General features: G+C 43.6%; 1 protein-coding gene across 1 annotated transcript; it reads right to left on the bottom strand.

The window, feature by feature from the left end:
- Positions 1-360: 360 nt before the first annotated feature.
- ARSI (arylsulfatase family member I) lies at positions 361-11,782 on the bottom strand. Its single transcript, XM_043986911.1, has 2 exons — positions 11,069-11,782; positions 361-2,936 (listed from the first exon to the last, which is right to left on the bottom strand). The coding sequence occupies exons 1-2, from the start codon at positions 11,398-11,400 to the stop codon at positions 1,520-1,522; spliced, it is 1,749 nt and encodes a 582-aa protein (XP_043842846.1). The 5' UTR covers positions 11,401-11,782; the 3' UTR covers positions 361-1,519.
- Positions 11,783-25,919: the final 14,137 nt, after the last annotated feature.

A 25,919-nucleotide genomic window follows, 5' to 3' on the forward strand; every position in this document is an offset into this window, starting at 1 on the left:
GGGCAACCCCTAAAAAGAACCTGTTTTGCCCCAGGTGAAAAAAATTCCTTTAGATATAGAACTTCCAATCTTCCCAACCAGACCTCTTCATACCAGCCCTGGGGCAAAGCCAATCTAATGCTTCCCTTTAAGGGGAAGGAAGATGGAGCTGGAGGGAAGAGGAGGGCCTGCTCTTATTCTCTCCCCATCCTCCTGAGGCCCCTCCCTGCTGCCCTTGGTCTATTCCCCTTGGCCCCTGGCCCCCAGGCTGTGTCAAAGCCTTTGGTGGCCGGTTTTAAATGAATGTGATTTTGTGACAGCAAAACCCCTCCCCCCCCACCCCCTGCAGCTCATCCCTGAGCTGACAAGTCCTAACAGGCCTCATTTGCCAGAGACAAAAATAACTATTTTCAAAATTCACAGCAGAGCCATCGCCTACACATGCGGCACCGACTGGAACTTAGAGAAACACAGAACAGGCTGTGCAGAATGCAAACGCACTGTACATTAGAGGCTTTTAACCCCCACCCCCCTCGTGCCTGCCCCTCAGGGTGTGTGTACACGTGTGCAGACACACATGTATATACATACACACAGCTTCCACTAACAGTTTCCCTTCACCCACCTGATCCTGGGGGATTAGATGGATGGACATGTAGGTAAGTATCAGCGACTATACAGGCACATGTTTACCCTCATTTGCACAATGACCTAACCTGTATACATGCTCGTGTGTTCAGAATCATCTGTTTAGTCTGGTACAGAGTGGGTACTTAATAAATGTGAATTGCCTTGCGTTTGCACATGCCAAAGGGTTGCTGATAATCGCTCACTCCCTACCATCGTCCCCACCGGCACCCCATTTGCCAGAGGCTAGAAGATTGAAGGAAGCTCCCAGGTCTTAGAAGCAGAGACTCTTAAGGTAGGGATATCAGCAAACCCAGCTTCCCTCCCTGCACACAAGTCCAGGACCAGTGGCTATTCACCTGCCTAGCTAGCCATGCCTACTCTCCCCATACTCTGTTCCTCCACACCCTCTCTTGGCACCAACCTTGTTCTCATCAGTGAAAACCAGGGGGAAACTTTTATTTAGGTGGGCACAAGGAGATGAGCATGGAAGAGAAACTCCATTCCTCCCTCCAAGGGTAACCTAGGGTGGTGTAGGGTTATAAAGGGCTCTATGGCCAGGTCCTGAACCCAGTTCCCTACCCCTCCATCTCTGCTGCTGAGCACCAAGAGGATTGTTACGAAATTGAACCAATTAGGAAGTATCACCACCAATTAGGTTGTGTCTGTCATCCCAGCCCAGAACCTAAGGGATATTTCCCATTCATAAGACTATCTCCAGTTAGCTTTCAGGGCATACTCTCCCCGACCCCAACCAGCTGAGCTAGCTCCCATTTTTCCCCAAGAGAAAGCAGGTGCTAAGGTAACTAGCAGTCTCTTCTCTAAGGGTTTCCCAGCCATGAATGGGTGCCAGTGAGAAGGAGCCCTGGGGGAAGAACTGGAATTAGAGACCCCCACCCCCAGACTACCCCAGTCAGATGCGGTTGGACATCAGCCTGGTGTTGAGCTTGCGGAAGAAAGAGCGAAGTTTACAAATCTTGCATTTCTTTCTGCCCCGGTGGGAACCCCGGCCCCTCCCTTCCCCAGCCTCTTCCTCTTCCTCTTCCTCTTCCTCCTCCTCCTCACCAACCCATGGGCCCCAGGCACCCCCATTGAAGTCAGGGTGAGCCCGAGGATTCTCAGCGGGGTAGCGCACAGGGATGGCTGTCCGGTTGTAATATGCCAGCCGAGTCAACAAGGAACGGACCACATCGGGCCTTTGGGCTGCCAGGTCCTCGCGTTCATAAGGGTCGGCGCTGATGTTAAAGAGCCACACAGACTGGCGGGTGCCGTCCGCCAAGCGCTCCAGGTTCCACCAGCTTCCGGGGAAGTTGGCGAGAGTCTGGGGGGGGATCCAGTCGCTGTAGCCAGGGTCGCCCGTCAGCAGCTTCCATTCCCCCACTCGAATAGAAGCTTGCACAGCGGTGTTCCAAATGCCAAAGCCACCCTCGAGGGAGCCGTGCTTGGCATGGTTGTAGAGAGGGTCAATATTGTGCAGGATCTCCATCCGGGGTGAAGCCTGACCCTCACTAATGGCCGGCCATACGTCGTAGCCATCCAGCCCCTCTGCCTCAGACACGCTGCCTCCAGCCAGCGTCACCAGCGTAGGGTACCAGTCAGTGATATGGACCAACGCCCGGCTCGTCCTCCTCTTCCTCTTGAGCAGAGGGCTATGGACAAAGCCAATGCCGCGCACACCACCCTCCCAATAGGTGCCCTTGCGGCCCCTCAGGGGCCAGTTGCTTCCTCCAGAGAAGGTCTGGCCACCATTATCAGTGGAGAAGATAATGATGCTATTGTCATAGTAGCCGTAACGCTTCAGGGCCCATGTGATATTGCGCACGGCTTCATCCATGCAGGTCACCATGGCAGCATATTTGCGCCGGGCCACATTGCCCATGGTACGGTAGCGGTACAAGTACTCACGGGGAGACTGCAGAGGTGTGTGCACGGCCTGAAAGGCCACATAGAGAAAGAGGGGCTGGCGGGGGCTGTGACTAGCCAAGATCTGGCTGGCACGCTGGGCATACAGCAGGGTAGAGTACTGGCCACTCTGCTCCCATGCTACACTCTCACCCTCATGCAGGTCATAGCCACACACCCCAGGCCCATCGCAGTTGTCATATGTGTAGTAGTCCACGTTGCCCGTCAGTGAGCCCAGGAAGGTATCGAAGCCGCGACGAGTGGGCAAACATGCCTTCTTATAAAAGCCTAAATGCCATTTGCCCACCATGTGAGTGGAGTAACCCGCTTCCTGCAGCTTTTGTGGCAGTGTCACCTGGTCGAGGGGCAGGCAACTGGGCTGGCGGGGACGGATGATTGAGTGTTGGAGTCCTGTGTGGATCTGGTACCTGGTGGGCAGAATGAAGTCAGGGGGAGCGGTGGAGAGAAAAGTAGAACATGAATACATTAGCATGAATCTGATTTCTCTTTTGCTCACCTCAGACCTGAAGATGAAATGAATGGAGAAATGAATGACTGAGTACTTATTAAGCATTTATAAAGGCTTAATGTGCAGTTAGGAGGCAATGGTGGCTCAGTGGATAGAGCACTGGGCCTGGAGTCAGGAACACCTGGGTTCAAATCCAGCCTCAGACACTTCCTAGCTATGTGACCCTGGGCAAGTCACTTAACCTCTGATTGCCTCAGTTTTCTTATGTGTAAAATAAGGATAATAATAGCCCTTGTGCCCAAGGGTTATTGTGAGGACAAAATGAGATAATATTTGTAAAGCACTTTGCAAACTTTGAAATGCTATACAAATACTACCTATTATCGTTATCATCATCATTAAACATGCTTAATTTAGCTGGGAACACAAATGGAAAAAGCAAGACAGTCCGTTTTCAAGAAGCTTACATTCCAATAATGTCCCTCCCCAAATAAAAAAATAAGGAAAGCCTAGTATAGTGAAAAGATGATGATAATGATCTTTGTCCTTCGCTCTCAAAGAGGACCATGACATCAGGGTGATGTCATGATTTGCAGAGAATTGGATTTAAGTGAGGGAGGGCTGTGCAGGGTCACCAACCTCACTCTCTCCTACAGAGCCATCTGGGCTCACTGGCAAGATATGAATCAGGATGACTGGAGATGGCCCAAGATGTTTAAGGCAGTTGGGGTTGACTCACCCAGGGTCACACAGCTAGTAAGTGTCTGAAGTGAGATTTTAACTCAGGTCTTCCTGACTCCAGGGCCAGTGATCAATATATCTACTGTGCCACCTACCTGCCCCTTAGTGAAAAGACCCCTAAACCAGAAGTTGGGAAGCCTGGGATCTAATCTTAGCTATGATACTAACTAGTTGTAAACCCTTTCCTCACTCAGGTACTGAGTTTCCCCATCCATTTAACTAGATAAATTCCCCATTACCAAGCTGAGGGAATTTGAATGTGTTCTCCTTCAGCTCTGACAGTCTATGTTCTAAAAACCTTTTTAGTTCTGACATCTCATGTTTTAAGGTCCTCTCAATCTTTGATTTCCTATCATCTAAAAGTTCTTTCCAACTCCGATATTCTAAATTCTGTGTTCTAAGACCCATTCTGACTCTGATTTTATGTTCTAAAATCTTTTCCAGTTTTTACATTATATGTTATAAGGTCTCTTGCAGGTTTGGTATTGTCTGTTCTAAAGTCTTTCTAAATCTGAAGGGGAGAAGAATGAGATGGAGGAGAGAGGGCCACATTATTGGCCCTTTGCCCTATGGAAGAGAGGAGAAGTAGCCTGATCCCTTGGACCTTCTCTACAGAGGGGCCTCATAGCCTGGAGATGAGCCTTGGCAAACTGTGGGGATGTTACCATCCTATTGAATTCCAACTTAGGCCAAGTCCTCTTCTGCTCTCAACAAACACCTATTAAGCACCTACTATCTCACCTTCCTTCTTTCTTTGCAAAGGTGGAAGATTATGGATATAGAATATTGCATATATTATTAGACACAGTTGATGTAGATTGTTTTTTCTGAATTGCTTCTTTTCTTTTTTATTCTTTGTTATAAAGGATAGCTTACTGCAGAGGGCAAAGAAAAGGAATACATTTGGAAATGAAGGTGATTTTTTTAAATGTATCAATATATTTTTTTAAATAGTTACTATAAGCAAGGCCTCATATGTGCTATGGTAAATACAAAGGTAATAAGTCAGTGTCCCTTATACTCTCTGGAATCAATTAGAAAAGATAAGATGTGATAACTATAAAACTTATACATCAATTATCCACAATTCTATCAGGGGGAATGATCACCTTCAGCCAATCGGGTAACGAACCTCTCTCAATTTAGCCAGACTTGGTCTCAGAGGACAGATATAGCATCCATTACCAGGCATATGCTGAAAAATTTCCAACACAGCAAGTTCTGCCATAACTTGCCCTCCCATAGGATTGTCCCAGAGTCACCTATATACCACAATGAGGCTCTGAAGCAGGATTTGATTCTAATGAAAAGTCAGATAAGAATGCATGAGGTGGGGCAGCTAGGTGGTGCAGTAGATAAAGCACCAGCCCTGGATTCAGGAGGACCTGAATTCAAATGCAGCTTCAGACACTTGACACTTACTAGCTGTGTGACTCTGGACAAGTCACTTAACCCTCATTGCCCCGGAAAAAAAAAAGGCAATAGATTCTGACACAAAATATGACGAGACCCCCAAAGAAGGGGAAATCACCACAGGCTTGAATGGCAGGGGAGTGGGGAAGTAAGGAAAGGATGAGGGAAGGCTTCATAGAAGATGAGGTACATCAGTTGAACATTGAAAGTCAGGTAGAAATAAGAAATGAGCTTGATGATCTTAGAAAAACATGGATAGACTTGCACAAAATAATGGAAGGAGAAGTGAGCAGAACCAAGAAAACATTGTTTACAGTAACAGCAATATTGTTCTAAGAATGACTAAGCAAATAAGTCATTTTGACTATTATAAATACCCAAATAAACTATAAAGAACCTATGGAGATGGGGCGGCTAGGTGGGGCAGTGGATAAAGCACCAGCCCTGGATTCAGGAGTACGTGAGTTCAAATCCGGCCTCAGACACTTGACACTTGCTAGCTGTGTGACCCTGGGCAAGTCACTTAACTCCCATTGCCCGGCAAAAAAAAACCAAAACAAAAACAAAGACAAAAAAAAGAACCTATGGAGAAAGATGCTGCAGCCAAAGAAAGAACTGATAAATAGAAGAATGTATAGAATAATTTTACATATACAGGGTGGGCCAAAAGTCACGAAAGGGTTTCAATATTTAATTACTACTTTATTTTTTGTTTTTAATTTTACAATACCATAGCATCATATACAGTATATATAAAAATGAATTTACATTATTTGTGAAAAATCAAATCTTATAAATGGTGAACAATAAAGAAAAATTATTTTCAAAAAATTAGTAATACATCATGACTTTTTGCCCACCCTATATCATACATATATACTCAAAACTATTTGTGTCTATGACAGCCATATCTATTACAGGGGTGGGGGGAGGGAAGGAAAAAAGGAAAAAAGGAAATTTACATGATAATTTTATTGTATATTTGAAAAAATAGCAAGTTGTGCATACTAGATTTGCAGTTTCATGTACAATCATCTTATTTATTGTACTATGTTATGGAAATGCTTGTCTTATTCCATAAATTTAAAATAAAATAAAATAAATTTTAAAGAATCCTATATCTCCTTCTAGATTGCTCAAATGAATTTACATTTTTAGGTTAAAAAAGGAAAGTCAGGTAGAGATGGGGGAGGAAGGGGAAAGAGAGACAGATACAAGCAGTGCCATGAGTAAAGACTTGGAGTCAGAGAAGAATGGGATGTGTGAGGATGGATAGTAACCCATGAGTATGTGGGGAGAAGGACATAAGCTCCTACAGCCAGAGAAAGGAGTTTGGGCTTTATCCTGGTGGCAGTGAGGCACCACAGAAGGTGTCTCGGCAAAGAGTTGATGTGACACTCAAAACTTTGCCTTAGAGATAACTCTGGCCAAAAAAAAATCAAACACTGGTGACCAACTTCCTCTTCTGTATTATGTAATAACGTCCACTTGGTGCAGCTGAGTCAGAGGACCTGTTGCTTGTATGACTTTGCTCCTCTATACTCCCTGTATGACTTTGGCCAAGTCACATTCTCTCTATCTTTCTGGAACCTCAGTTTTCTGATCTGTAAAATTAGAAGGTTGGAATAGATGTCCCATTCCAGGTCCCTTCCAGGTCTAAAACTATCATCCTTATAATTTAGTAAATAAGTTGCCTAAGGCCCACTAAGCTTAAAAGAGTTGCCCAGGGGGGGTGGCTAGGTGGCGCAGTGGATAAAGCACCGGCCCTGGATTCAGGAGGACCTGAGTTCAAATCCGGCCTCAGACACTTGACACTTACTAGCTGTGTGACCCATGGCAAGTCACTTAACCCCCATTGCCCTGAAAAAAAAAAAAAGAGTTGCCCAGAGGGGCAGCTAGATAGCACAGTGCATAGAGCACTGGCCCTGGAGTCAGGAGTACCTGAGTTCAAATCCGGCCTCAGACACTTAACACTTACTAGCTGTGTGACCCTGTGCAAGTCACTTAACCCCAATTGCCTCACTAAATTAAAAAAAAAAAAGGGTTGCCCAGGAGCAGCTAGATGTTGCAGTGGATAGAGCACTGGCCCTGGAGTCAGGAGGACCTGAGTTAAAATCTGACCTCAGACACTTAACACTTACTAGCTGTATGACCCTGGGCAAGTCACTTAACCCCAATTGCCTCACCAAAAAAATTTTTTTAAAAAGACTTGCCCAGGTTCACACACCCAGAAAGTAAAATAACTGGTGGAACTAAGGTCTTCCAAGATCACTCCCAGCCCTCAATCCTATACCATACTGCCTTTCTTATAGTATTACTTTGTTTTAGAATTTTTTTGGCCAAGACTTTCCTTTTTTCATCCATTTGGGAAATCCCCAGTGTAGAAACCCACCTCGACTGCTGCAGATTGGCAATTCATCTGTAACTTCTAGTCTTAGTGTGTTGCCTGAGGACACTAAGAGAATAAATGATCACATTTATCAGGGTTTGAACCCAGTTCTTCCTAACTCCAAAGTCAGCCCTCTATTGAATAAGTTTCTAAATTATATTATATAGAATAGTATGTCAATCAACAAGTACGTATCAAGTGGCTACTAGATGCCAGGTATTGTGCTTTACAAGTGCATAGAATGTAACATACAATCAGTTTACATTTTAATGGAGAAGACAAGCACATATATAAATACAATACAAATTTGAAGTAGATTAATGCATATATATGCAATAGTTAAATATAGGATTGTTGTGTTTTGTTAGGTTTTATTTATACTTCTTTCACTAAAGTTCCACTCTGATGCTTTCTTGTGGCATGGAAGTGAATATGAGCTTCCAAAGGCTATTCCAGCAGAACACAAGCTTTTCCAGGTCTTACTGGAAAGGTTATACACACATGCCTGATGACAGACTGCTGAATGCTTGTCCTTGCACTAGCCTAGATAAGAGTGAAGAGACTCGTCCCCAGAGAATGGGGGATTGTTCAGCCATAGCAAATCTACTAAGGCAAAGAAGTTTAATCTGTGGCAGAGGAGGAAAAACTCCTATGGATGAAATCCTGTCTCTTTCAAATCCTCAGGTGTGTATGGGTCTATATGTCTGTGTGTGAAATGCAATCAGGTTCAGTCCCAAAGGCTTGAGAGAGAAGAAATAAAATGCAGGGGAAGACAAGAAATAAAGAAATGGTAGAAGAGAAGGTGGCAAAGGAAGAGAAGGAGGAGGAAAGAGAAAAAGGAGGAGACTGAAAAAGAGCTTGAAGCCAAGGAGGAAGATAACAAAGGGAACCAGAGCAGCTGGAGATAAGATGAAGCAGTTCCCAAGAGGCAGAAAACAGAAACTGGGTAGATTTGAGTTGTATCCAAGCTGAGGAAGCCTTAGTGGATTCTGCAGGTGAGATAGAGAGGAATAAATGCAAGCACCTTTCATCAACCTCCCTGATTCCATTCCCTCCCCTAGGCTGTCCCCCTATTCCGCTCTCCTTGACACCCCTCTCCAAACACTGCTATCTTCAGCCCTGCTTGACCTTTCCTCTTCTTCTCCCACCCTTGAACTCCCAATGGATCACTCTTCTTCCCAATCCTTAGAGTGTCTCCCCTCCCCTCACCCCAAGCTTATCTCCTAAATCAAGATTTACTGATTTCTCAGAATCCTTTTTTCTAAACTTCAGATCTCCTTCTGCCTTCCGTTCTTGATTTTCTTTGCATCATTAGCACTTAGAACAGTGCCTGGAACAGAGAGGGTACTTAATAAGCACTCATCAACCAAGGGTTCTCTCCCTCAGTTGTCAAACAGCATTGGGCTGAAAAGTGCTCAATCCCCTTGGCTACCCCTTTTCCCCTTCCATTGTTTATGTATAATTTAACAGAGAAATTATGCCACTTTGGGAAGGAAGGAAAACAGGGAAGGAGAAAGGAAGGAAAAGATATGGAGGAAAAGAGAGATAAATAAATGTTAGGAGGAATATAAAAGAGCTTTAAAAAAGAGGGGATCCTACAAATATTAACCCTGCCCCCAATGGCTCTTTTTCCTTAAGGAATTATTAATTCCTGAATCAGGTTAGTTAATAGCAGACTAGAGGACTAGAATTGAAGAGTGTTGATCTATTTCACCTTTGTGTGGCCTTTGGTGGTGGTCCCAGGGCTCTTTACTTAACCTTGTCCTGTTCAATATTATTCATCCATCATTCATTCAGAATTCAGCAAGTTTTTACTTAGAGCTTAGTATGTGCCAGGCACTGTACTAGATGCTGGGGATAAAAAACAAACTCAAAACCAGTCCCTGCCCTCAAGGAGCTAACATTCTGTTGGGAAGAAGGGGAATGGTATCAGCACAAGCAAATAAACCCAGGGGGCAGGCAGGTGTTGCAGTGGATAAAACACCACCCCTGGATTCAGGAGGATCTGAGTTCAAATTTGACCTCAGACACTTGACACTTACTAGCTGTGTGACCCTGGGTAAGTCACTTTACCTTCATTGCCCCCCCCCCCAAAAAAGAGGAAATGTAAGCTCCTTGAGGACAATGATGATCTCATTTTGTCTTTATATGTACAGTGCCTAGCCCAGCACTTTATATATAATGGGCTCTTAATGTGTTTGGGTTTTTTTTAGTTTAATCTAATTGAATAAATGTAAAGTCCTACACTTAGGTTCAAAAATTCAACTGCACATGTTCTAGATGGAATAGTTCTAACTAAAGAGGGACTCATATAAGAAAGACCTGGGAATATTGGTTGACCACAAGTTCAATATGAGTCAACAGTGTAACACAGTTGCCAAAAAAAGCTAATGTGATCATAAATAGCATGAATGGAAGCACAGTGTCAAGATCAAAGGAAGTGATAGTCCTACTCTCTTCTTTCCCAGCCAGACTCCATCCGAAGAATTTTGTCTGGTTCTGGGCACCACATTTTAGGAAGGCTATTGACAAACTGGAACAAGTTCAGAGGAGGATAACCAGGATGGTGAGGCAATTGGAATCCGTGCCATATATGAGCAATGGTTGAAGAAAATTAGTTTGCAGGGGGGGGGGGGGTAGTCTGGAGAAGAGGAGGCTTAGAGGGCCTTCTTCAAATATTTTTTATTTGAATGAAGGATTAACTTTGTTCTAACTCCACAAGACAGAACTAAAGCCAGTGGGTGGAAGTGACAGGCGGATTTCTGCTTCCCATAATCAGTCAATCAAACTGGCTTAAGAAATTGCTAATAATCAGAGCTATGGGGAAATAGAATAGGAAGCCTTTTGAAATGCTGTGTTCTCAGCCACTGGAAGGGTTCTAGCAGAAGCCTGCTGACCCTATGTCATGAATGTGGCATTCTTGTGCTGTACTGGGTTCTGTGGGGGTCTTAGATGACCTTCAAGATCTTCTTCAGCTCTGAGATTCTATGATTTCATTTCATCTTTCTGACTGCAACTAAATAGCTGTGTGAACTTAGTTAGGTCTTTAAAATGAGGGGACATAGAGATCCTCTCCAGCTCTGAGAGTCTCTATTCCAAGATTCCTCCCTGATCTGAAACCCTATATTCTAAGGGCCCTTAAGAGGAAAGAATGATAGAGATGGAAGCCCTTGCAACTTCTGATACTTACCAGCTAGTCACTTAACATCTCTGAGACTCACTTTTCCACTTCTGTAACATGGGAAGACCTATAAGACTTATTTCAAAGGGTTGTGAGACTTAAATGATATAACACCACAAAACACTTTGCAAACTTTAGTCTATATGATTCTACACTCATTCACACCGAAGTGTGGGCGAATTAATATATGCCTCCTCCTAGGGACATTTGCACTTTAAAAGAAGAGCCTGGAGGTGATAAGGGAATGCTTCTCTAAAGACAGAAAGGCCAGAAATGGGAAAGCAAATACTTGGTAAGGAGGGTCTTCCCCCGGGGCCTTTAGCTCCATAGGCCCATCGTGATCCTTGCACAAGGTCATACTACTTACCTGCCAGTGAGGAGCTGGCTTCGAGAAGGGGTACAGATGGGCTGGATGTAATAGTTCTCTAGTTTTACACCTTCAGCGGCCAGGCGGTCCAAGGTCGGGGTCTGGATGTCTGAGCCATGGTAGCCCACGTCATGGTAGCCCTGGTCATCAGTGAGGATGAAGATGATGTGGGGCGGAGGTGGGGAAGCAGACTGGGAGGGAGACGGGGGAGGCTTGTCCCCAGAGGCCCGAGGCCCATCAGCTTGGTGGCCCGGCTTGACCCAGTCCCACGAAAGGTAGCCGAAGCTGAGGAGGCTGACCAGGGAGAAGCCGGTGAGCGCTGACACCGCCATGCTGCCCCCCGCCCAGCGGCGGTTCAGCTTTTGAAACAGGGCCAAGGTCACGGCCGCCAGGAGCTCAAGTGTACAGGACCACTGCGCCCTCTCGGGCGCTCACTAGCCTCTTATGGGAAGGGAAAGTGACTCCTAAATTACTTTCTTTGCCTTTTCTCCACAAGGTTAAGTCTGCAGAAAAGGGGGAGAAACTACAAGAGTTCTGTGCCCAGAGGGGGCTGAGGTGACTACGCCTCCAGCCTGAGGACCCGAGCGGGAGAGAATAGATCAAGGCCCCTCCCCCTTAAAGACTCGGCTCCAGATCCAGCTGTGAAACTAAGGGGTCCTCCTTCACAGCTAGAGGCTACCCCGGGACTGCCCTAGCGGAGCTTGGGGTGCTGGCTCAGCGAGGGGTCCCACCGCGTTTCTTCCCTCCCTCTCTCCTCCCCCTCCCTCCTGCCTTTTTCTCCCTCTTTCTTAGCCAGGAGAGCCCCGGACCCGCCTTCGCTGCCTCCCCAAAGATCTCTTTCTCATTCTCTGATGCCCGCCCTCTTCCCCAATCCCCCTCCTTTCTCTCTCTCCCCGTATCCTTTTTCTCTAGTTCTCGCCTCCCCGTCCGGCCCTGGCACGCCTCTAGGCAGCTTCAACTTCAGCCTGGGTTCAGTCCCTCTTTCTTCGAGATCGTGGTCGCTGCCAAGTCCAGTTCTCTGCAAGCCCCCGAGCGAAGTGGGCTGGGACCCCAGCGAGAGGAGAGGAAAGCTGAATGGGACGGGGCGGGGCGGGACAGCGGGGCGGAGCTGGGGGCACCCCGCGGGAGAGAGGGAGGGAAATCGCAAAGTTTTGACTTCTGCGGGGGCTCCCAGGTGGAGGGGAAGCGCGCACAGCTGTGACTCCTCCTCTGATGCCTCGCGGGAAATTGGCCGCCTGAGGGGTGTAGTGCCAGCCCCGGTCATGGGATAGGGGATCAGTGCCCAAGGCCGGGGCTCTGGAACAAGAGTGCTATCTCGAGCGCGCCTAGAGCTATCTGGAACACGGAACGCCAGAACAGAAAAGGACCTTTGGAGAGCATAGGACGTCAGAGCTAGAAGGATCATAGAAGATAGAATGTCAGAGCTGGAAGGAACTTTAGAAAATGAGCATAGACTCATTTAGAGTCTGTGTTAAAGATGAAAAAGACCTTAGAGAGTAGCTGTTCCGAAAGAAAATCCGCAGACCATTAACAATCCTATTAAAGACTGCTCCAGATCACTAATCATAGGAGAAATGCACATCAAAACTACTCTGAGGCTCACAGTGAGCAAAATGGCAAAGATGATGAAAGATAGTCATAGTGTTGGAGGGATTGCTGAGAGAAAGGCATACTAATACACTGTTGGTGGACCTGTGAATCTGTCTAGCCATTCTATAACACAATTTATAATTATACTTTTTAAGTGACTAATTTCCTTTTTTTTTTTTCTTTGACCCAGAGATCCCACTACTAAACATATACCCCAGGAGGTGAAAGACAGAAATTGTAGCCAAGAAATGGAAACAAAGTAGGTGTGTAGTGATAAGGGAATGACTAAATAAAATTGTGTTACACTCATATGATGAAATATGACTACACTATAAGAAACAGTGAATATGATGGATACAGAAAATGACAGAAAGACTTGGAGTTCCAAATGAAACCGACTACAACAATCTAAATTTAAAGAACAACAAAAAGACATTGGAAACTGAACCCAATGGAAAGCTTGATCCTGAAGAAGAAATGAGAACGCAAACCTACCGTCATTTCTGGGAGACTTTGGGTGGGAATATTGCATGTATTTCCAGATATAAGTGATGCTTTGTGTAGTTTTACTTAGCAGCTTTTTCCTCTTTATTAATCTTTGTTACAAGAGGTGGTTTTCTGGGTAGGGGAGAAAGGAGGAATATATTCAGAAGTGTGACAAAAATAATATTTACCAACAAAAATTTAAATTGTCATAATGATAGCTCACATTTATTTAACTTACAGTCATCCTGTGAGATACATAGTGCAAATATCATTATTGTCATTTTTACAGAGGAAAAAAATGAAACATATGAAGGTGATATGGTTTACCAGCCTTGGACACAGTCAAATATGGGGTGGGCCAAAAGTTACGAAGGGATCTGATATTTTAATAACTTTTGAAAATTATATTTTTCTTTATTTCCTATAAATACATATTTATCTCCTACATATGCTGTATATGATTCTGTGGTATTATAAATAAAAAATAAAGAAGTTATTAAATATTGAAACTCCGTGATTTTGTGACTTTTGGCTCACTCTTTAGTATTGGTTAGAAATTAAACTCAAGTGTTCAATCTTTTACTTAATTAGGCTAGTATTTAATCTACAATCATAGGACTTTTTATTGGGCTTGAGGCAGTTAGGTGGTCAATAGATAGAGCTCCAGGCCTGAAATCAGGAAGATTCATCTTCCCGAGTTCAAATCCAGCCTCAGACACTTACTAGCTGTGTGACCCTGAGCAAGTCACTTCACCCTGTTTGCCTCAGTTTCCTCATCTGTCAAATGAACTAGAGAAGGAAATGGCAAACCACTCCAGTACCTTTGCCAAGAAAATCCCAAATGGGGTCAACAGGAGTTGGACACAAATGAAAATGACTGAACAACAACAAATCAAAGCCTTTCCAGCTTGGTAGGAGCTGCCAGAGCTTGCAGTCTACTGGCAGAGCCTTTGAGAATCTTGGGTCACCTTTAAAACATAGTGACGCTTTAGAAAAGCACTTGGGGGAGGGGTGGAAGAAAAGACAGGGTTGCTTTCTTTTTTTAAAGAGATAAACATCCTTTATCTAGGCCATCACATCTAGGACATCCTTGATGAAAATACGAGAAGGAAATAGGCATGCTTGGGTTGGTGATTTTCTACATCAGGCTACATCTGGACAATAATATAGCTGACTGAGAAGTGAAAAGTCTCCTGGACTTTATCAGAGGAACGGGATTAGGGAGAGCATTTGTAGAGGCTTGGGGTGAGGGTCTGGGGCACAGGGTCAGTGTGGAGAGACAGCACTGGCATGCAAGAAAGAGCAGAGATTACAGAAAGAAGACACTATCTGTATCCAGAGAAAGAACTGATAAATAGAAGTATGTATAGAACGGTTTTACATATATATTATATATATACATACATACATACATACATACATACATATTTGTGTCTAATGGTGGCCATCTTTAGGGAAAGAGGAAGGGGAGGAAGAGAAAAAAAGAAATTTACATGATAACTTTATTATATATTTAAAAGGAATAGCAAGTTGTACATAAGAGAGCTGTAGTTCTATGTTCAATCATTGTTTTTTATTTTTGTTATGGAAATGCTTGGGTTTTTCCATAAATTAAATATAAATTAAACTTGAGGGAATTGGGGGCAATGAGGGTTAAGTGACTTGCCCAGGGTCACACAGCTAGTAAGTGTCAAGTGTCTGAGGCTGGATTTGAACTCTGGTCCTCCTGAATCCAGGGCTGGTGCTCTATCCACTGCACCATCTAGCTGCCCCCAATTAAACTTTAAAAAATATTAAACTTCCAGTACCTCTAACCCCTGTTTTAACTCTCCCTGACTCTTCAGCCACTTACTACTTGTATGGCCTTAAACAAATCATTTCCTTTCAGTCTCCTCTGTTTCCTTACCTATAAAGTAAGGAGGCAGATGACATTAGGGTCATCAAACTCAAATAAGAATATGAAGGCTACCAATCTGCACATAAGGATTCCTATAGGCCACATATTGACTTCAATTTAAACTATAATGCAATCTGTGCTTTATTGTACTCATGTATTTTGTTCAATATTTCCCAATTACATTTCACCATAGCAGCACTGGGGAGCTGCATGGGCCAGCTGGACACGTTTGATACCTCTGGACCAGATGATCTCTTGGGTGAAGATTATCCACTGAGCCCAAGCCTTATTAGCATGCTTTGGACTTTGGAGCATGCTCAGACATTCTGTAACTGGTTCCACGCCTCTAACCTTGTGGTGAACCAGAAACTTTTTTGACTGGCACTGGAATTAAAACTGAGATGCGTTGGAAAGGCAATGACCAGCCAAAGCTAGTCTCTTGGTCTTCCTCATGTTCCACCGAAGAGACAAGAAGTATTGAAAGCCCTCAGTGGGGAGTGAAGCCTCCCTCCGGTTTTTCTTCCCACTAGGCAGCCGTTATGAAGCCAAGAACACAGAAACCTTCTGCTGCTTTCCATCTCTTGGATTCTGTTCTTTCCTGCTCTTAGGTGAAGGAGAAGCATGACCTTATGAGCTTTGAAAGGTGAGAATGGCAAACCACCAAAGCTCTGGAAGTTGGGGTCCATGTGGAAATTTGCCCGGAGCCAGATAGTAAGGAGTGAAATCCCAAATGGCCTGCTCAGCTTTGTTCAGTAGTAGTAATAGAAATGAGGACTCATCCATCCATCCATCCATCATCTGGACCACGTTTGGAAGTGAACTCATTAGGGCAAATGCTATACAGAAACTACTCCAAGTTGGGTGCCACGCTCCCCAGAGAACAAAATGGTATAGGGGAAAGTGTGCCATTCAGATTTTGAAGGGGAAATCTTTGTGCTTCTATTCTTGCTCTATCTCTTCTGTAAATAGAGGAAGCTATGTGGCTCAGTGGATAGAGTTCTGGACCTGGAGAAAGGAAGATCTGAATTCAAATTTGACCTCTGACACTTAACTAATTGTGAGGCCCCCTGAGCAAGTCACTTAACCTCTGCCTGCCCCAGTTTCCAAATCTGTAAAAGTGGGATTATAATAGCACTTACCTCACAGGGTTGTTGTAAGAATCAAATGAAATCATTGTAAAGCACTTTCTGAACCATAAATATTAGCTGTTATTATGATATATCCCTTTGTAAAAGCCAATTGCTGCTAAATGGGTCAATGGAATGAGGCACTAATCAGTGGAACTTCACAGTGGGGAAGGAACAAACAAAAATGAGTGACCTGGGGCAGCTAGGTGGTGCAGTGGATAGAGTACCGACCTTGGAGTCAGGAGGACCTGAGTTCAAATTCTACCTCAGCCACTTGATACTTACTAGCTGTGTGACCCTGGAGAAGTCACTTAACCCCAATTGCCTCACCAAAAAAAAAAAAAAAGTGACCAAGCCTATAGCATTAGAGAAAATCACCCTACTGCCCTTCAGAGTTACCTCTAGAACCCTAAAGGAGAAATGTAGCCAAAACTATACTGAGAGACCATGAGCAATATTCTAGGATTCTTTGGCTCCAGTTCTTGTTCTTGTTCCCTGGATGTCCCCAAACAGGATGATTATAAGCACAGAGGAAGGAAAATTTAGGAAGTGTTTTGGGAACAGTAACTGGCCCCTTTTAGCTGGTCTGTACAGTATATAGACAGAATAAGTATGAGACAAGGCTGGAAACACAGGGTAATGTCGCATCACAGAGGCACTAAGGAACCACTGAAGTTTGATGTCACCACTTCTATGCATAGGAAAGATCAGTGTGGCAACAGTGACATTGAGTTTGGACCAGCAAGAGAGTGGATCATCAGGGGCAGCTAGGTGGCGCAGTGGATAAAGCACCCGCCCTGGATTCAGGAGTACTTGAGTTCAAATCCAGCCTCAGACACTTGACACTTACTAGCTGTGTGACCCTGGGGAAGTCACTTAACCCCAATTGCCTCACCAAAAAAAAAAAAAAAAAAAAAAGGGAATGGTAAGAGAGTAGATCATCTTGCACATCAGAATGGAATTAGGGATAGGATTGAAATCAAAGGATATGGGTTCAATTCACAGGTTGGCCACTTGTGTAACCTTGGGTAAAGCATTAGCTCAGTTTGGGTCTCAGTTTCCTTATGTGTAATATAAGGGAGTTGGGCCAAAAGATCTCTGTGTTCCCTTCACAACCCTGATTCTGTTATTCTTTTTCCTGTGTCTTCCACATACCAAGTCCAGGACTAGGTCCACAGGGCCAGTGAAGACTTGGTGACTCACTCAAGGAATTATAAAGGGACAGCCCTTGCTCACCCCATCTACTCCATAAGTTGAACCTCTTCATCCTGGAACCACAGCTTCCACCACCAGCACCCTAATCATAAGCTCATCTTATTCTCCATCCCATGAGGCCCCCTAGATTTGTGCCTGATGTGAATATATTATGAGGGTGGTCAAATACATGTTCTCCTTCTGGTGCTGATTTTGCCTTGCACATAGTAGGCCCATTCTTCTTGGTCCTTTCCAGCTAGGTGGCTCAGTAGATCTAAATGTTAGGCCTAGAGTCAGGAAGACCTGAGTTCAAATCTGATCTCAGACACTAACTGGGTGACCATAAGTCACTTAACCTCTATCTGCCTCAGTTTCTTCAACTATAAAATGAGGATAATGATAGTATCCACCTTTCAGGATTGTTGTGAGGATCAAACGAGATGATATTTATAAAACTCTGGCACTCTGGCTCAATAAATGCTTGATCTCTAAATTCTATGATCTTGGGTTTCTTTTATACTGTCAAAGCACACAATTGAGCACTTAATATTTGATGATGTTTTGGAAGATGATGTACAAAATACATTCATTTTCTTCTCTCCCCTTGATAAAGGGAGCGCTCAAGACAGGCATGTAGTCATCAAGCATTCATTAAGCCCTTTTAAGAGATACAAATTAAAGCAAAAAAAGTCAGACCCTGTCCTCAAGGGGCTTACATTCTAATGGCAAGAAAACAACATATAAAAGGGAGCTGGGGGGCAGCTAGGTGGCACAGTGGATAGAGCACTGGCCCTGGATTCAGGAGTACCTGAGTTCAAATCCGGCCTCAGACACTTAACACTTACTAGCTGTGTGACCCTGGGCAAGTCACTTAACCCCAATTGCCTCACCAAAAAAAAAAAAAAAAAGGGAGCTGGGCTGGTGAGGGACAGGTACCTTCATAGGGACATAATGGCAAAGTCTGGAGAAGAAGAAACACAGCCGGGAGGGGAATGAAGCATAGCCAGCCTGAGGCTGTCCCCAAAATGGAAGCTCTCAGAAGGAATTTTTCAATGGGAAAAGGGTACCAGCAGAGGGATATTCTAGGGACAGGCCCCAGGCTCTGAATGGCTCTCAAAGTCACACAACAGAATTCAGTCCAAGAGGAAATAAGAGTTCTTATCCCCTCATCAGGGATAGTTCTAGCTAGCTATCTGCCAGGGACCTTCGGACTCTCTCCTCTCAGCCCACCTTCCCCCAGAGCCACTCAGGCTTAGAAGTCAGAGTCCCGACAGGTGACGTGTACCAGTGAGGAGGAGACTGTCCAAGAGCTCTGAGAGGGGGCCACCCTGGAGCTTCGAAGGCCAAACCTAAGCAGCTGCAAGCCCCTTGCATTTAACCCTCCTGAGTTCACTAGTGCTATTCGAGGCAGATTATTCAAAGCAGAACTCGGGGGCGTACAATGGGAGCTCTGTACGGCGCTGTGCGTGCCCAAATCTGTTTGCCCAGCCTGCCTGCGGCCTCACCTCTCCCTGTGTTCCCCACAGCCTCCACCCACCCTGACCCCAGCTATCCCCCTGAGCCCAGCTCAAAGAGGATACGTATGAAAGACCTTTTAAATAATCATTCAAAAAACCTTCAGAAGTTCCTTACCTTTTCCCCTGGCCTCAGGAAGACAGGACTCAGGAATGTCACTCCCATTCCTGTTCAGTCAGGGCTACGCTGCCCTTCTGATGCCATAAGGCATTCCATTCCTTCTAAGGGTGGGAGAGGATTTGTTCACACACACACACACACACACACACACACACACACACACGAAGATTCATTCATACATATATGTGTGTGTGTATATGTATGTGTATATATGTATATGTATATGTGTGTGTGTATCTGTATATGTGTATATACATAGGCAGACATATACACACAATAAAATGCTCACATGTACATGTACACAGATACACAATACCCACATATGTGCATACAGTAAAATATAAGATCTCTCTCTCCAAAGTCACTAACAATCTCTTAATTGTCAAGTCGAATGGCCTTTTCTCAATCCTCATCCTTCTTGACCTCTGCATCTTTTGATCATCCGCTTTTCCTTGATACTCTCTTCTCCCCAGGTTTTCCTGACACTACTTTCTCCTGGCTTTCTTCCTTCTGTCTGACTGTTCCTTCTCAGCCTCCTTTTCTGGATCTTCCTCTAGCAAATTTACTCTCACTAACCATGAGTATCCCATAAAACTCTCACCTGGGGCCTCTTCTTTCTCCCTCTACTTTATTTTACATGGTGATATCTATGGACTGAGTTACCATCTCTACACCGATCAGTCTCAGATCTACTCATCCAGCCCTAATCTCTTTATTGACCTCTAGTCTGGCATCTCCAACTGCCTATTGGTTATCTTGAACTGGATATCTGATAGAGATCTTAAACTCAATATCTCCAAGACTGTCAGGGAGAACAGAGAGGAAGGAGGGATAAAAATTGGAACTCAAAACTATAAATAAATATTATAAATATTTAATATATAAAACTATAAATAATATTGTTTTTAAGAATATCTCCAAGACTGAACTCATTAACTTTACCTCCCGAACCTTCTCTTCTTCATAATTTCTCTATTCCTATCGAGAGGACCACTATCCTCCTAAAACCCAGGTATCATCCTCAACTCCCCACAATCTCTCGTGGAGTCCTCTTGATTATATCTTTGTAAAATCCCTCATATATCCCCCCATCTCTTCTCAGATGCTGCCTTTAACCTCGTGCTGGCCTTCATCACTTCATATTCAGCAAAGTCTTCTCAACAAAGTCCATCCTCACTAAATTGTCAAAGTGATCTTCCTAAACCACAGATCTGATCGTGGCATTCCCCGATTCAGTAAACTTCAGGGGCTCCCTGTTGGCTCCAAGATCAAATATAAAAATCTCCTGTTTGGGATTATAAAGCTTTCAACAAGCCCTGGATCTTTCCTACCTTTAAGAACCCTGAAGGCTTCTTACATCCTGATTATCCCATTTCCTCTGTGATCCAGCGACAATGGCTTCCTTGCTACTCCTTGTACATAACCTGCTTATCCTGATGCTGAGCATTGTCATGGTCTGTCCCTCATGTATGGAATTCTTCCTTCCTCATCTTCGCCTTCTGCCTTCCTTGGCCTCCTTCACATCTCAGTTAAAATCCTAGTTCCTCCTTTCCTGATCCCCCTTAATGCTGGTGACTTCCCTGTGTTGATTATTCCAATCTGATCTGCCTATATCTTATTTGTACATAGTGTTTGCATATTGTCTCCCCCATTAGATTGTGAGGCCCTGTCTTTGTATCCCCAGAGCTTAGCACAATGCCTAGCACATAGTAGGTACTCAATAAATGTTTATTGACTTGATTATTGACTGGCTGGATGTAACTAAAACCTAATTAAGTCTGGCTGTCCAATTGATATCACCTGATAATCATGGGAGAAGCACTCTGGTGTAGGAGGCCATGAGCAATACTACTAGAGAATGCCCCCAGCCCCTCAGAGTTACCCCTAGATCCCTGAGGGAAGATATAGCCAGCCACTCTCTGGGTATCTAATCAGTCGGGAGGAATGGGGAGCTGGGATAGGAACTTCTGAGCTTTAGCCTAAAACTTAAATAGTGCTTTGGGGTATATAGCATGCTTTCCTCATAATACCCTGTGAGGTTGGTAGCACACACATTATTATCTCCATTTTATTGATGACAAAACTGAGGCTCAGGGAGGTTAAATGACTTGTCCTGTTTTAGCTGTCTATCCCAGCATCATGTCATCCACAAATCTGAGAAGCAGGCCATCTTCACTCAAATCACTGATAAAAAGGTTGAAGAAAATAGGGCCAAGAATAGAGCTGTGGCTCCAGCATGGCTATAACCTGCTGAGTTATAAGGATAGCCTCTCTAACTCAGAGACCTCGGAGGATTTGATCATGATCTCAGACAATGCTGAGATCTCATTATTGTTCTCTCGATTACCTTCCTGGGCCAATGTTGGTATAGCCACAATTCCAGGGAAGTCCCACGGAGGCTTCTAGAAGCTATCCAGGTAGTGTCTCCATCACTCCAACTTTCCCTCACTTTTGAGAGTCAAGCTTAGGCAACCAAAACAAATTGCTAAGTACTAGAAGGGCATCATGGGAAAAAAATAGGAAAGGGATAAAAGTAAAGACATTGATTCTGATTGTTGTCATTTCTTAGAAAAATGCGTCCAGTTTAACACAACTGCTACAACAAGAAGGCCAAAAAATTTCAGAGGCCATAGTAGTCAACAAACACTTGATCTCTTTGCCAAGTCAACAAATGAGACAACCAAAATCAATACCCATTTTACCTATTTAAAATATAAACTCATTCGCAAAACATTAAGGAAATATGGATGATTGTATCACTTTACAAAACAGTCAAAAATAGTTGGTGGGAAAATAAGCCTACACAAAAAGCTCAGCAGGAGACCCAACTAAACAATATCATAGTGAGAACATATTTAAATGAAACTGTAAGAAGATAACAGGTTTGAAATAGTACAAGTCTGTTGGCATTTCTCCATTACCCTATGATCATCATTGATGACAATAGATTTATCACCTTTTTATTTTTTTATTTCATTTACTTATTTCTTCATTCATTTGTTTGTTCATTTACTTATTTATTTATTTTGGCAGGGAAATGAGGGTTAAGTGACTTGCCCAGGGTCACACAGTTAGTAAGTGTCAAGTGCCTGAGGTAGGAATTAAACTCAGGTCCTCCTGAATCCAGGGTTGGTGCTTTATCCACTGCACCACCTAGCTGCCCCTATCACCTTTTTAAATGTCTAATACAATATGCTATATGAGGAAAGTATATTCCAGAAAGTAAGGCAGGAAGAATAAATACACCTGAAAAAATATAAGAGAAATCTGTGCCCAAAATGACACAATTTCGGGGCAGCTAGGTGGTGCAATAGATAGAGCACCGGCCCTGCAGTCAGGAGTACCTGAGTTCAAATCCAGCCTCAGACACTTAACACTTACTAGCTGTGTGACCTTGGGCAAGTAACTTAACCCCAATTGCCTCACAAAAAAAAAAATGACACAATTTCAAATACAATAATAATTGCTAATAATAATAATGCTAATAAATAATTGATGTATAGCATCATATAATTGTTTCATTTAAAGGCAGAGAGTGATTTTCAAGCTATCTCAAGAAGGAGACCATTCTAAAGAGACGATAATGTTTTACAGACTACAAAAAACCCCCACTATCTATGCATCACTAATACTTTATTTATATTTAAGAAAATAATTAAGAGACACTAGATATGGTCAGCATAAAATAAAATCATCAAAAACAAAATTAAATTGGTTATTTTTTAAAGGAGATAATCCACCAAAATGGAAAAGATCAAGAGTATCCTCAATGAAAATATGAGAAAGAAATAGACTTCCATTGATGATTCTCCACAGCAGTATATATCTTCGCAGTTATAGGAATTGACTGAAAGATGTAGACAATACAAGATTATGTTATGTTTATTGCTTTTTTATTATAAAATAAAATATTTTAAGCCACTCTGGAAAGCAATTTGGAATTATGCAAAGAAAGTAACTAAAATGTCCCAGATATCTCATTGCTTAGCATATACTCCCAAGGAGATCAATGACAAAGAAAAAAAAGGGCCCTCCACACACCAAAATATTTAAAACAACACTTTTTTGGTAGAAAAGAACTGGAAGTAAAGAAAATGTTCATCAACTAGGGAATGGCTACATGTTTTGGTACATTAATGGAATATCACTGTGCTATAACAAAAATGATAAATATGATATAGAGAAGCATTGGAAGATGTATGAACTGATGCCAAGTGAAGTAAACAGATCTAGGAGAACAAAATATCCAATTATTACAATAACATAAATGGGTAGAACAATAGCAAAATAAACTGAATATTGTGAAATTATAATGGCCAAACTTGGCTCCAAAGAAGAGACCTTCAAAGGTACACCCTCCCCCCTTCTTTACAAAGGTTAGGGACAGGGCAGCTAGGTGGTGCAGTGGATAGAGCACCAGCCCTGGATTCAGGAGGACCTGAGTTCAAATCCGACCTCAGACACTTGACACTTACTAGCTGTGTGACTCTGGGCAAGTCACTTAAACCCAATTGCCTCACCAAAAAAAAAAAAAAAGACAAAGGTTAGGGACTATCATTGTGGAACAATACATACAATGTCAGACTTTTTCAGTATGTCAAGTAGTTTCACTGAACTTTTTTCCTCTTTCTTTGTTGTTCTTTATTATAAGGCACAGTTCTATGGCAAGGGATGGGAGGGTACATTGGGAAATGTAAAAACAAAATATATCAATAAAATTTATTTTTAAAAAAGACTCTGGCCAACTAAACCACACAGAAAAATCTTAGCATATTAAAAATACATGTTGCCCACATACAGTGGAATGGGCTGCTCATCAAATTAATCCAACAGTACATATAATGTGGGTGGATCCAGAAATGAAAAAGAAGAGAGTAAAAAATAAAATTTTTTTAAAAAGAAAAAGAAAAAGTAGAGAGTAAGCTGGAATCACATTTTAGAAATTTTATACTATTATCTGCCACCAAAACTCATTAATGCCAATAGTAATAATAGTCTACCATTGAGGCAGCAAGGTGGCTCAGTAGATAGAGCACCAGCCCTGGAGTCAGGAGGACCTGAGTTCAAATCCAGCCTCAGACACTTGATACTTACTAGCTGTGAGACCCTGGGCAAGTCACTTAACCCCAATTGCCTCACCAAAAACAAAAAACAAAAAACGGGGGTAGGGGGAGAGGGAATAGTCTACCATTGACACTATGTGGCCAAAAATCATGAAATATCACAAACAAACAAAAATTGCCAACGATCCAAAGAGCTGTGGAAAGACCTGTGATAGGAAAAGGTAGACTGTAACATATTCACAATAGTAATTTGTGCACATGGAGTCATGTGGAAAAACATCACCAGTCATATATAATCAGAAAAGGAAGGGGAGTTTTCATGAGGGACGCTAGGTTAAGAGCCCAAGTATTGCCCTAGTTTCCACAAAATATTAAAGGGTCCAAGTAAAGCCTCCTGCACATTGGATAAATCCTCTGGGAAGAAGGAATGGGACATAGGAAGGATGGGGAGAAGGACATGGACAAGAATCATACAGGATAAGAAGGCATGGATTGGTTGATAGCCTGGAATGTTTACCAGCAGATGGAGTGCTTGTAACCCTGAGATTATAGATCCATTAACATGATAAAATGTATGAGATGAGATATGATATGCTATGCAATGATACAATACAAAATGAAACGATCCTATGCAATGCAACAGAACACAACTCAGCACAACACAAAACGATATTATATATATATATATATATATATACCATACCAGGACCGTACTCAAACCACCCATTCACTCTTGCTCTTTGATTGGTTCACCTCTACTTCTGGCCATTCAATGATACACTTATGAATAATTGGGATTTCACTTCCAACATTGATATGACCTAAGTTTTCCTCTCTTTGGTCTAAAATGTCAATGTCTGACTCAGAAGAGGGAAAGTTCAATATGGGGTCATCAACGAATACTTCCTAGATGACATAGGACCTAAAGGTAGACTTGGAATGGAAGGATGAGTCAGACATGTGGAGAGGAAAGAGAGGGCATTTCAGGTAAGGGAATGTAAACAGTCTTGTGTGGGTCACCATGGCCTAGACTTGCTATAGAGTTTCTGGCTTACAATGGTGGTGGTCACCATGAAGATGACTGTGTTGTGAATTAAAGTGATTTCTCTTACTCAGTGAAGGGGGAGACAGAGTGGAGAGGAAAGGGTTGGAGGAGAGGGGAAGTTGGGAAAAGTGAGAGTATCCTAGTTTTGATAGGAACTCTCCAGACCTTAGCCCAAGCCTACTTTGGCCCCTGTATGCCCTCTACCAGGACAGTTCTATTGCTTGTGCCCTCACCCCAAACCATGCTACCCACTTCCTCCCCCCACCTCACACCATCCCCACCCCCTCCCAGGCAATACCACAGCAAAGGCAGCCACAGGCGGGTTATTCTTGGCCCGGAAGCTGAGGGGCCTGCCGGGTGGGCAGATTCCAAGAGAGCTGCTGCCCACTGGAGGTCTGCACAACTCCCCCATAAGGCAAGCTGAGGTATGTAATGCCTGCCCCCACCCAGGCCAGGCACAAGGAGCCCTTTCTAGCTAAAGACCCCAGGGTGGGGCTTTCCGGGGGCTGTGGGTCACCCGATGCCTGGTTGTTTATTGCTCTAGTCCCAGACCCTGCCTAACTCTGAGTAAGAAAAACACACCTGTGAGCCAAAGCCTCAGGCAGGCACCTGCAGCCAGAGCCATAGAAATGAAAGGAGGGGTTGCAGTTGATTCCTTACCCTAACCCTCATGACTACCCTCAGGGGCCTCCCGGGGGCCTTTCTGCTGATCCAATAGCTCTGGCACCAGTGGAAGGGAATGAGGGAGCGCCTAGAAGGTTTAAGAGAAAGGGGCCCCTCAATAGTACTGGATTGACTCCATTACAATTCACAC

Source organism: Dromiciops gliroides, chromosome 2, assembly GCF_019393635.1.
Source record: "Dromiciops gliroides isolate mDroGli1 chromosome 2, mDroGli1.pri, whole genome shotgun sequence".
NCBI classification, from domain to species: domain Eukaryota; kingdom Metazoa; phylum Chordata; class Mammalia; order Microbiotheria; family Microbiotheriidae; genus Dromiciops; species Dromiciops gliroides.

Excerpts from the sequence above, each read along its gene's own strand:
- ARSI (XM_043986911.1), bottom strand. The coding sequence starts at position 11,400 with ATGGCGGTGTCAGCGCTCACCGGCTTCTCCCTGGTCAGCCTCCTCAGC. Across the intron at positions 2,937-11,068 it reads AGCCAGCTCCTCACTGGCAG|GTACCAGATCCACACAGGAC; the intron begins GTAAGTAGTATG and ends TCTGCCCACCAG.